Genomic DNA, 12,956 nt, shown 5'->3' with positions numbered 1-12,956 from the left:
CCAAAAATGTGTATACATTTTTTTGGTGCCTTCTGTATACAGCAGTTCCGTTTTAATTTCAGGTTACAGTGTTGATGAGCAGCTTGCTTAGCACCTGAAGCATAGTTAATGTACCTGTTATCATCACTGCTCTCTTGCTGAGGCTTCCTTCCCAGGATGTTTGGTTGCTGGGAGTTTCTAGAAGTAGTTTATAAACCCTTTGGTTGCAGAGGGTAGATAGTAGCCAACATTTTTGTTTCCTTAGTTGCACTTAACTTGCTCCCACCCCCAAGAGCCACCTAATGCTTTTTTGTTGTGTAAATGAACAACTTCTGTGTTCAGTGGCACACATTCTTGTGTGCTTACAATTCCAACATTGTGTGTAGCTGGCCTTCTTGCTTTTTTCTTGTTTGGTTCTTTCTATTCTTCAGGGTCCAGTTAACCTTCGTCTTTTCTTCTTTGTAGCTTTCTTCCAGTTTGGAGATGCTGTGCCCTCTGGGAATTGGGAATTTGGGTTCTTAACACAGCATGGTCAATGATTCTCAGGCTAAGTTGAATCTGTGTAAGGGCAGGGCATAGCTCTTGCCCCTATTTTTATCCCTTTTAGTGCTGGCCATGTAATTGGCAGTTAGTAAACAATTGGAGATTAAGGGGCGATTTGTTATTTTGTTAAAGTCAAGAAAAAGGTGAAATATACATATATATGTATGTAGATATACTCCAAGTACAAACCGGTCAGTGCATCATGGCCCCATTTGTCCAGTGGGATTATTGGGATTCAAATCCCAACCTCTGTTTCCTGGCTATAACGCTCTGGACAAATAATTTCATACATCTGTGCCGTAGTTTTCTCACCTATAAAATTAGGATTATAGCAAGAGCATAGCAACAGCATGTCCCATAGGCTTATGGGAGGATTCAGTGAGAGGAGACCTGTGAAACTTCTAGAAAACTAACTGCTTACAGTCAGTGCTGATAGGGCTGCTTCTGGCCATCAGCATCACCTTTTCTGACATTTTGGGAGTTTTGGGTTTCTATTATTTTCATTTCACAGCCTGCCTTATTTTCTAAATGTGTTTATGGCAAATATTTTAAATGTTTCTGCATTTAAAAAAATGCTTTGGTTATACCTTATTGCTTCTCAGTAACAGTAACAGGCCTGCTGGGTTCCTGGAGGTGGGCAGATCTGAGTTTGCATCTGGGCTGTGGTCGCACCAGCATTGTGTGACGGTGAACAAATTATTTAACCTTTTGCTTCAGTCCTTGCTCTGAGAAAAGGGACTAGTAATAGTGTTTACATCATAGGGGGATGATTGAATGAGTCAGCACATGTGAAGCTCCTCGAAAGGTGCCCGCATGGAATACACTTAATAAACCTTAACTCACTCCTCCTCCTCCTCTTAGCCCTTGATGATTTCTTGTCTGCCGGTGACCCATTCCCTGGAGTCAGCAACTCCAGTTTTTTCAGGTCGACTCAAAGTTAGCAAACGTTCCTTGGTGTCTGCTGTGTGCCGTGCACTGCACTGCTCCTGGTGTGTGGGCACCGGGAGGGCTGTTTCTTATCCCCTCAGTTATTTGTTTGCATGCTGGAGACAACAGGAAGAAGATCACACACCTGGAATCTGCCCTCATTGAGATTTAATGGGAATGCTTCAAGGAACTCAGGGCCAGGAGAGGAAGGCATGCTCCCACCGCCCTGGGAAAGGCAGGGCAGGGCCTTAAACCCCCTGGGAAAGGCAGGGGCAGGGCCTGCACTTCCCTGGGAAAGGCAGGAAGGCCTGCACCCCCCTGGGAAAGGCAGGGCAGGGCCTTATAACCCCCCTGGGAAAGGCAGGGCAGGTTTGGTGGGTTCTGCTTGAGCCGAGCAGAGGTTCTCCTAGATTAAGAAGGCCAGAGCCACAGGCCCGGCACCTGAGATTCCTGGGACCTGCTCTTGCATCCTTTGGGCTTTAGTAAATAGTGTAGCTTGAACACAGTATGTCTGTGGCATGATGGTAGGCAGGGCTACACTTTATTCTCATTTCATCCTCCGAATCTGGGAGAACTTCGAGGGCTACAAGCAATGGAGAAGTGAGCTTATATTTGCGTTTTAGGAAGATGACTCTAGGAGACTGTGTGGCGCAGGGTCCGGAAGGGCAGACGGGACGTAGGAAGGCCAATTAGGGGAGAGGTTGAAGAGCGTGATGGCCCTGGGGTGAGAGGACAGTAGAGCGGGCAAGGAGAGGAGGGCTCGGGGTCGCCTTTGAAGGCAGGACTGGTCATCCTGACTCTTCAGTGTGTGCCCGGTGCCTGGACAGTGCCCAGCACATGGGACTTCGAGAGCAAATGCCTTCTGAATAGATGAATGAGGCACTCAGAGGGTAGGGTAGGTAATGCCCCCGTTTCCTGCTTCGTTGGCCTGGTGGATGGTAGTTTGGTAACGGGCTTCATCATATGGAAAGAGGACTGGGTTTGACGGGGAAGGTGATAAGTCTACTTTGAGCTGTTGAGGTGCCCTGGGACTTCCGGGGAGTGGGCCATAAGTCCATAGCTCATGATCTCGGTTGAAATGGGGGGAGTAGAGGAGCAAAAAGGCCAAGGAAGAAATTGTTGCATCTTTGATCCTGTCTATTTGCAGACTGCTATCCAATCTGTATCTCTAGCCAAACCTTCTCTCCTGAGTTGGTAAGTCTGTCCATCTCCCAGAGGTCTTCCTCTCACACTTTTCCAAACTGAATATTTAAGACAGCTCATCATTTCCTGGTGAAACATGGCTTTCCTCCTGAAGTATCTGCTATTCTTCCCTGTAGTCCCACAGTCTTTTAGTTGCAGCCAAAGCGGCGATGTTTTTTCTTGGATAAAATTCAGTAAAGTTTCAGCTCCTCAGAATGCTTAAAATGGAAGGCTCTAATTTCTTCACGTTAAAAATTTTTTTTTAAGGTACGTACATGTTTAAAGTGATCTTTCTGAAGTATTATCTAATACCTCTTTCCTCCGTACTTGTCTCGCTAGGGGATGCTCTCCTCCCAGACGTTCCCGAGACTCGCTCCCTCTTGTCCTTCAGGTCTCTGCATAAGCGTGACCCTCCAGGGAGGCCTCTGATCCCGCCTTAGCCCAGCTAGTACCCTCCACCTTGGTCTGGCTTGATTTTGTTTCATTCCCTTTATCACTATACAATGGCTAATTTTTTTCTTATCACGTATCTTTAACCGATTTTTTATCTCTGTCCCATAGTAGTGGGGAGGGGAGGGACTTTGTCTTTTTTACCATTGTATTTCCTGCATTTTGAAGGTGTTTGGATACATAGTAAGTGCTCAATAAATATTTGTTGAACAGCCCGGTATGATATGTAATATTAGGTTCGGTATACAAATTTGGAAAGTTAGGCTCCATGGGGCTACTTCCAGAAGGTCAAGATTATGTGGTTTCTAAATGACAGTCAGTGACTGTATTACTGGGGAGGTTTGTTCTTCCTCAGGCTGCCTTCCAGATAAGACAAATTATTATAAGCTTGTATTTTCCCTTGTCACAGGTACCCAAATACTCAGAAAGAATACACTAGTGGAAGTTGTTGTTATAATTGGATATTTCTGATCATCTAAAAAAATGCCTTTCTCCCCTCAAATTTAGGAAGCTATGGCAAAAAAAGTGGTCGTAGTAAAAGATGGAGGGAGATGCTGCAGCTGCCCCCCGTTAGCCAGTGCGGCGAGCTCAGACAGTCCATGGGTGAGTAGATAGTGCCTGCCGTGTGTGGACGGCGTCTGGCATTGGACCATTTGTTAGATGTTATTCTTTCTTGACTTCCTTATTTGTTTCAAAAATTGTATAATCGAGTCTCCTTATATCTGCAGGATTCTTCCCAGGAAAAAGCCCTGTAGGTTTCCTACTCTGAGTTACAAAGTATATAGCTATAGCTACAGAAGTGAACACTTTATGCGTATGGACAAAAATTATTGATGTTAAATAACTTCAGAAAGGATTAGTCAGACAGATAAAAATATGATAGGTCAGTATGATGGAATACTGTGCAGCGTAAGGCATGAGAGTTCGCAGCGGATCCGGAGCCATGTTTGCAGGGGGATCAGGACCGTAGTTCTTTTCTTTACTAGTTTTAGGTGTACAGAGCAACGTGACAGTTAGACATTTGCACCCCTCATGATTATATTTCTTAAAGGATATGATTTCCAGTTCAAAGGGTATGTGCATTGAACGTTTTGGGGGTGTCAAATTACCCTCCTGCCATCAGTATGTGACAAGCTCTCTCTGCCTGTGACCTTGTTAACGCTGGCTGGTAACCAATAGTTCCTCCCCCTTTTTTTCACCGCCCACTCCGGTTCAAGCCATTGTTTCTTAGTCTAGTGTAGGACGCAGCTCCCTGGCGCACACCGGTTTATGAGCCCTGCGCTCTCTCCCCCCAGGCAGTCATTCGGTGCTCACGGCAGCTCTCGCTGGCTGCCGGCAACTCACACTGGCTGCCGGCCACTCATGGACGCACATGGTAGCCCATGGCAGCACACAGCCGCCCTCCGCAGCTAACTCCAACCGCCCCCTGCTCACGGCAGCCCAGCTCCAGGGAGAGCCGTTGTTCACAGTCTTAGCTGTAGAGGGCGCAGCTCCTGGCCCATGTGGGAATTGAACCAGCGACCTGGGTGTTAGGAGCACAGGGCTCCAACCACCTGAGCCACCGTGCTGGCCCTGGTGTTTTTAATAAAGATAAGTAGACTGTAATCTGAAAAACGGTCTCTTAATTATGGATAAGGTTGAACATTTTTATCAAGCTTTTACATTTTTGCTTTTTCCTAATTCATTTGTAAAAGCTATATCTGAAGGGAGTTTATCTTTTTATATTTGATGTGAATATATTTTATATTTCTGCCTTTTGGCGTGCAGTATTTTCTGTAGAGGTTTAAATTTTTATTTAGACAAATATATCAGTCTTTTGCTTCTGAACTTGGTGTTGTGCTCAGGGACACCTTTACTACAAGATTATTTTTAAGAAATCACTCCGTCTTTTCTTTAGCACTTTTGTAGTTCCTTTTTAAGAAAGTTTAAATATTTTAACATATCAAAATTAATTTCAGACTGTGTAAAGCGGGAGGTAGTGTTTTTTCCCCCCAAAGACCTATCCAGTTTAACCTCGTTATGTTTTTAAAATAGCAGCTTTCTTGAGATATAATTAACATGCCATACAATTTACCTATTTAAAGTGTACAATTCAGTGGTTTTTAATATAGTCAGAGTTGTGCAACCATCACCACAATCAATTTACAACATTTTCATTACCTCAAAAAAAAAAAAGAAAAAGCATACTCATTGGCAGTCACCCCCCATTCCCTCCACCAACCTTCAGCCACAGATAACCACCATCTACCCTCTTTGGATTTGCCGATTCTGGACATTTTATATAAATGGAAATCACACACTATGTAATCTTGTATGACTGGCTTCTTTCACCTAACAGTGTTTTCAAGGTTCATCCATGTTGTAGCACACATCTGTTCTTACTCACTTTTGTTGGCAAATAATAGTCCATTGTATGGATATATTGCACTTTATTTACCATCTATCAGTTGATAGACATTGAATTGTTTCCATTTTTTTGTCTATTGTGAATAATACTGCTACAAACACTCATGTATAATTTTTTTATTATGGTAAAATATACCTAACCAAAATGACCATTTTAACCGTTTTTAAGCATAAAGTTCAGTAGCATTAATTTGGATATTGTGTGTATACACTACATTATGTTTACCCATTCATTTGTTGATGGAAATTTGAATTGTTTCCATCTTTTGGCTACTGTGAATAATGCTGCTAAGAACATTGATGTACAAATGTTTGAGTCCCTGCTTTCAATTCTTTTGTGCATATACCCAGAATTGGAATTGCTGGATCATATGGTAATTCTGTTTAACTCTTTGAGGAACTGCAGACTGTTTTCCAAGTGGCTGCACCATTTTGCATTCCCACCCGCAATGTATGAGGATTTCCGTTTCTATAATCCTTGCCAACAGTTTTTTATTTCCCTTTCTGTTCTTATTCTGGCCATCCCAGTGGGTGTCAGGTGGGATCTCACTGTGTTTTAGTTTGTATTTTCCAGTAACTAATGATGATGAGCATCTTTCCTTGTGCTTACTAGCCATTTGTATATTTTCTTGGACGAATGTCTGTTCAAATCCTTCATCCAGTTTTTAATTGGATTGTTTGTCTTTTCTTTGTTGAAATGTAAGCATTCTTTGTATATTCTGATTACTGGATCCTTATCAGGTACGACATTTTATTTCCAAGTATTTTCTCCCTTTTTGTGATTTTCTTTCACTTTCTTAATGATGTCCTTTGAGGAACACAGGTTTTTATTTTGACGAAGTCCAGTTGCTCTATTTTCTCTTTTCTTGCTTGTGCTTTTGGTGTCATATATAAGAACACTGCCTGATCCAAAGTCACAAAGATTTATACCTATGCTTTTCACTAAGAGTTTTATAGTTTGAGCTCCTACATGTAGGTGTTTGACCCAATTGAAGTTAATTTTTGTATAGGGGGTAAAGTAGGGACTCATTTTTTTTAAGGTCGGTGTCTTTTTTTTGGCATTGGATATCCAGTTGTTCTAGCACCATTCATTGAAGTGACTTTCACCGTTGAATTGGTAGCACCTTTCCCAAAAGTGAGGATTTCGAGACTCTTGTAATATACATGTGATTGCATTTGGGGCTCACCCAGATAATCTTCCATCTCAAGATCCTTCACTTAATCATATCTGCAAACACTCTCTTTCCAAATAAAGTAACATTTACAGGATCCGGGGATTAGGACCTGATACTTTGGGGGGGCCATTATGTAGCCTAGTACATATGGTAACCCTATGTGTAACTTTTTGAAGAACTGCCAGACTGCTTTCCAGAGCAGCTGCGTCATTTTGCATTCCCACCATCAGTGGATGCGATTCCAGTTTCCTCACAGCCTCGCAGTGCTTGTTATTTTCACTGTAGCCATCCTAGTGGGGTGAGTTGCATTTCCCTAATGGCTAATGACGCTGAGCATTTTTCATGTACTTGTTGGTCTCGCTTCTTGGACCAATTGATGTTTGATCCATAGTGTTAATAGTAATTATTTCTGGATATAGCACAGTGATTAGTGTGGAGCTTGATTCCATCCTTTGACTTTTGCAAAATTAAAATATTGTGAACTTTTCTTTGGGACTATTTATGCTATCAGATATACTCATAGGATTATAGAATTATATTTTTATGTATATTTTGTGTTTGCATATAAATTACCTCAGTATATTTCTAATTCCTTGGGATAGTGTCTTGGTATGTAGAATGAAGTAAATTACACTGAAGATCCCATTAGTTAACTTCCCCCCTAGTTTATGCTCTTTTCTTTTAAAAAATTATTTGTGTTGAGATGAATTGGCATATGAGTAATACGTTGCATGGATTTAAGGTGTACAACACCATTAGTTAACGTCTAAATGTCATCATTTATTTACTTCCGTGTGCCAATCCACTGGGTGTGGTACTGAAATACAATGATTAACAAACAGACATAAGTCTGCTCTCACAGAGCTCATGTTCTCTTGGCAGAGAGTGTTATAAAATAAGTAATTACAGAAATAAACATAATTACGAACTGTAGTAAGTCCTTTGAAGGAAAAGGTACAGACTGCTGGGTAAGTCAGTACAAGGGACCCCCGTGGGATGAAGCGTGTCGATTTCCGGGGACTTAAGAATGGCCCGTCTTCTGGAGTGAAGATGAAGGGAGACAGTGACCCTCGATGAGATGATGGGAGACAACAGGGTGTAGGCCTGGTCAAAGTTTTTCACTTACTAGAGTTATAAAAGTGGACGTTGTCAGATTTTTCACAGGAATGATGTAATCTGGTTTACATTTTCAAAGGGTCTCTCATGCTTCAGTGTGAAAAGTAAGATCAAGAGGGTCAAGAGCGGGGGCCAGAAGGTCGTATGGGAGACTCTGGCCGTTGTGCAGGCGCGCAATGATGGTGGCTTGTTTTGGGATAGTGGTAATGGACCCGATGACTACGAGAGAGATTTAGGAAGTAGACTCCAGTGAGTTTATGTGTGGGAGTGAGGGAGGCGAGGGTGTGAGGGAGGACTTCCAGGTTCTGTCTGTGCACGGAGATGTGGCTTCAGTGTGAGGACCCCGTCTGGATGGACACCGCACATTTAGAGCTCAGAGAAGGCGGGGCTGTAGTTGGCAATCTGAGGGATACCTGTGTGCAGGTAGCATTTCAGTCATGGGACTGGAAGTGGATGACCTTCCTGAGACAGCAGAAGGGGGGGGGAAATGCCCTCCTTCCACCAAGTTCCAGCACCCCACATCCTGTTCTGGCCCCGTGGAAGTGGGCCAGAAAGCAGCTGCTGGATGGATCTGGAGATGGAGAGAATGGGGACGAGCAATGGTTCCAGGCAGCTGGGCACGGTCACCAGTGTCAGGTCGAGCAGTCACTGGGTTTGGCCACCAGTTCAAGGTCTTTGTTTCCGTCCTTGGAGGAGTGTGTGGCTGCACTTGAGGCGTTTCCGTGAGGATGTACAGGTAGAACTTTGTCACTGAATAAAGCAATGTTTCCACTCAGATACCCTCAGAAAATAAACACAACTTTTCGTTTATTGTCTCTATTAGTGTATATAGCATTTGATATGGTGGAATAGTGGGCATTTGGGGGTATTTCTCATTTTCATCCTTTGGTTGTTGTGAATTTGCTGGTAGAGTCAGTGTGCCATGAAGCTTTGAGTTAGCATTCTTCCTGGTGGAGAAGTACTGTGGAAATAAGTACAATTCAAGGTGTTCCTGTGAGGTGCCCATAGAAATGCTGCCCAGTCTGAATGTTCCATGTCGTGCTTCAGGACGGTCGTCCAGAATCTGGAACGGGTTGGTCACTGGCCTGCTGTGCCAGCTGGGTGCTGAGAGCCTTCCCCTGTGGGCGAGGGCAGCGTGCCCATCCTCCAGACCTGGCAGGTCTCAGACCGCATGCTCTTGGTTTCACCCTGCTTTGTTCCAAAGTCGTTGCTCGTCCCCCTCAGTTTCATCCAGGACTGCTAGATTTGAGCTGTTACTTACAAAGCAAACTACCTAACTGGTTTGAAAGTCTTAATTTAGGTACAGCAGGAAGGATGTAAGATTATTTGTATTCTTTTTAAGTCTATGTCCTAAGGCTCAGATACTATCTACATTTCTATCATAACTGTAATACCTTTGAGTAAATGATCTTGGTGCAAGCCACGTTTCCTGAAAGATCTTTAAAAACGTAAATACAGGGTAAGAGCACCTGAACTTTTCTGGAATGAAGAAAAGAAAATTCAGGCAACAGAGCACACATCTTTTAAAACCCTACTTAGTACGCTCTGAGACCCCGGAGAACCATGTGGAGTGCTAGGATCACAGAACATGCAGAAGAAGCAATCACAGAAGGAGGTAGTATTCTTAGAAATTAAAAATATGATTAATGAATAAACATTGCGGGATGGGCTGGGTAATACTTTGCATGTACATAAAAGCATGGATGTTGATCTGGATAATAGGAGAGCTCCTAAAACGAATGGCAGAAAGCAAACAGAAAATACAAGACAATAATGAGATCTAGAAAGATCCAGGAAGTCAAATATTTGTTTAATAGGAATTCAGAGGGGAAGTCCAGGTAAAGTAGAGGTGAGGGAGATACAGATATCTGGCCTTTCCTTTTGAACTTTAATATATATAAAATAAATATATAATTTTTATTTTATACACATACACACACACACACACACACACACACATACACACACAATTTTTCCCAGGCCAAACATTTAAAGGCTCCACTGAATTCTCTTTTCTTCTGGTTCAGTTTTTCGCTGTTCTTTTTGGTTTGTTTTTACCTGCTGCTTTTTTCCCTATATCTAGAGATCTGAGATTGTTTATTCAGATTTATATAAGGGCTACATTTGTTCATTCAGCGTTCAGCTTGGCTTTCCTTTGTGGTTACAGAGTTCTGTTTTCTTGGGTGTCCTCTCTCCTGAATGGGTTTCTGGCTGTGGGGGATGGGGTGTACCAATGGGGTGCCATCCAGACAGGGCATGTGTTCCAGCAGCCACTCACAGAACTGCTTCTAGTTCCTTTAGCTGTGCTCTGCTTCTCCCTCTCGGGTCCCAGAATCTGTCTTGGCAGACACCCACTTTCTGTAAAGTGTCTTCAGCCTGAGGGAGAAGCCCCTTGGCCAGCCATTGTGATCAGGACCAGGAAAGGCTCCCATTGCCTAGGTATGTGGGTGTGGGGGGCTTCCTGACGAGCCCCAGTTTATCTCTGGGTTTCAGCTGAGGTTCTTCAACTCCAGCCCCATCAGCTTGCTCTCTTCCAGGTAATCCTCAGATTTCTGACTCCTGAGGGTGCCCTGTATTCTTTTTCCATGTTAGGGTTTCATTCCTTCTCTTGGGGTTTTGTTTTTGTTTTAATTTTTGGTCATTTCAGTAGGAGTCTGGGAGAGAAGGAAGGCAGACCTTTATGCTCCATCTATTATCCTCACCTGGAAACTGGGAACATTTCTGAACCTTTGACTTTGGGAGGAAAGTATTCAACATTCTCAGCTTTTAAGAAACATCACTTTTTGACTGCCTTATATCTCTTTTTTAGTCCATGAGTATCCCTAAAATAAAATGTGGTAGCGAAAGTGGACAGAGTGGGTGATAGAACTTCTGCAAACCTGTTGCCGATGTTTGTTGAAACAAGCAGTCGTGCACTGGCACCATTGTTTTACCCAAATGTTTATTTATGTCCTTCCCTGTACTTGTCCACGTGCAAGCTCAGGGATTCAGTACAGGATCATTTAGCTAGCGTTCTAGAGTGATTTGGCAGTAATAAACCCTTTAATTGGATAAATTTGTATAGCTTGCTTACTTTCATGAATTTCATGTAATTCTTCAGCTTTAGAGCCACCTTAGGCGTACCCGAACATAATTATGTTCAAGTTCAGAGTCACTGCTAAAAGAGCAGCTGATTTTCTTGCTCAAGATAAAATAACCTATTTTGAACATATTTGTTTCATATTCCTCTTGACACTCTGACCACATGTTAGTGCCTTGTTCCCAAAACAATATCTATTTGGGGTAAGGTGTACAACATATCATTCTACTGAAAAGAAAAAAAAAACAGAGCAGTTAAAAATCATCAAGTGTATGTAATATTTGTAACTTGTGAATGTATAGCAAGGTAGCAGAATGGAAAAGAGTTGTTAAAAATCTAAGTACATTCTTGCGGTGTATTTCACATACATGTAATTTCTGCCAAACAGTCTCTTCCTCCACTGTGATGGTGACTGCTTGGTTCCCTAGGGAATACTGTTCCCTTTGTGTTTCCTTTCATAGCGGACCACTACCTTTCCAGTCAGGTTTCATACACTTTTCTTTGTCAGTTCTTCCAGCTATTTTTGGCTCTTCTTAGGTATTTTTCATATTCATGATAACCCCGTCTAAATTGGTAAGCAAAACAGTCGTTTTAAGAAAAATACTGCATATACTATTTTTAACTTTCATAGTATCAGGTGAAAACAGTAAGGTTCAGAAAAGCACTTTCTGAATTATGATGATTATATTTGTTTGTTTCTTACCCCCTTTCTTCACACAGAAAAGGATTATAGCAGTCTCTGCGACAAGCAGCCCATAGGAAGACTTCTCTTCAGGCAATTCTGTGACACAAAACATGACCTAAAGAGGCGCATTGAGTTCCTGGATGCAGTGGTAAGGCTTTATCTCGGTGTTGACCACCTAATTAGTGCTCTTGAAAATGAAAAACTAAGGTGAGGTCTAAGTTAATTAGACCTCGGCAGTGACGCGGGAGTCAGTACACTACTTGTCCTGAAGCTATGTTGCCGTCTTGGCTTGGGGTGCCTGTGGCATGAAGTGCTAGCTTGTATAGGACTACCTCTCAGTGTTGGAGAATCACATGTTCTTACGGAATCACTTTGAAACTGCTGCTTTAGTTTGTGCGACAGTCGAACAACTAACTAAGAGTATCTGCTTATTGGCAGCTGCCTAAAAGTATCCTTCCTGCTTTCATGGAGCAGATACTATAAACTTCAAACACTTTATTTATTTAATTGTTTTTAATTTCTGTTTTAAAGATTTTATTGGGGAAAGGGAACAGGACTTTATTAGGGAACAGTGTGTACTTCCAGGACTTTTTCCAAGTCAAGTTGTTGTCCTATCAATCTTAGTCGTGGAGGGCGCAGCTCAGCTCCAGGTCCAGTTGCCGTTGCTAGTTGCAGGGGGCACAGCCCACCATCCCTTGCGGGAGTCGAACCGGCAACCTTGTGGTTGAGAGGACGCTCCAACCAACAGCCATCTGGGAGCTCAGCGGCAGCTCAGCTCAAGGTGCTGTGTTCAATCTTAGTTGCAGGGGGCGCAGCCCACCATCCCTTGCGGGAGTTGAGGAGTTGAACCGGCAACCTTGTGGTTGAGAGCCCACTGGCCCATCTGGGAATCGAACGGGCAGCCTTTGGAGTTAGGAGCACGGAGCTCCAACCGCCTGAGCCACTGGGCCGGCCCCCTTCAAACACTTTAAACCAGAAGCGTATAGAAGGAATAAAGTTAGTGTAAGAAGGATGATCACGTTGAATGGAGTTTACAATGATTTACAAAGTTTTCTAACATTCTCATATGTCCTGTTTGATATTTACTGTGATTTTCTTATAGGGAAAGAAATTCTCTGTTTCTGCATCTTTATACCTCTCGCAAGTGTAGAAGTTTCAAAACTGAAATTCAGAAGCAACGTAACAGTAGAAAATTGATAGAATTTAACAGAAAAAATTCTCTTTTAGTTATTGTACCGAGATTATGACACTTCCTTTCTCCATCTTGGCCTGCCCTTGATATAGCAGCTGTGTATCGACTACTTATTATATGCAAAGTATTATATCATTGAGTGTTCATTCATTTTTTTTCTCTGACACTGCTTTTTAAAAGTATGTATTTGTTTTGTATTCTTTCAGAAAAACATTTGGGGCT

The 12,956-nt window shown here is 42.6% G+C and overlaps 1 protein-coding gene across 6 annotated transcripts in view; it reads left to right on the top strand.

Moving 5' to 3' along the window:
* The window catches only part of GRK4 (G protein-coupled receptor kinase 4), a 58,904-nt gene that overhangs the window by 2,432 nt on the left and 43,516 nt on the right, over nucleotides 1–12,956 (top strand). For 5 of the 6 annotated variants that reach the window (XM_081071796.1, XM_081071795.1, XM_081071800.1 and 2 more), the window contains exons 2-3: nucleotides 3,589–3,684; nucleotides 11,578–11,690. In XM_081071796.1, the coding sequence (XP_080927922.1) occupies nucleotides 3,589–3,684; nucleotides 11,578–11,690 (209 nt within the window). The remainder of the gene's footprint in view (nucleotides 1–3,588; nucleotides 3,685–11,577; nucleotides 11,691–12,956) is intronic. The other variant, XM_081071798.1, reaches the window with a different exon arrangement.

The sequence above is a fragment of the Rhinolophus hipposideros genome (genome assembly GCF_964194185.1).
Source record: "Rhinolophus hipposideros genome assembly, chromosome: 1".
Taxonomy (NCBI): domain Eukaryota; kingdom Metazoa; phylum Chordata; class Mammalia; order Chiroptera; family Rhinolophidae; genus Rhinolophus; species Rhinolophus hipposideros.
This window is presented reverse-complemented; position numbering and strand designations above follow the sequence as displayed.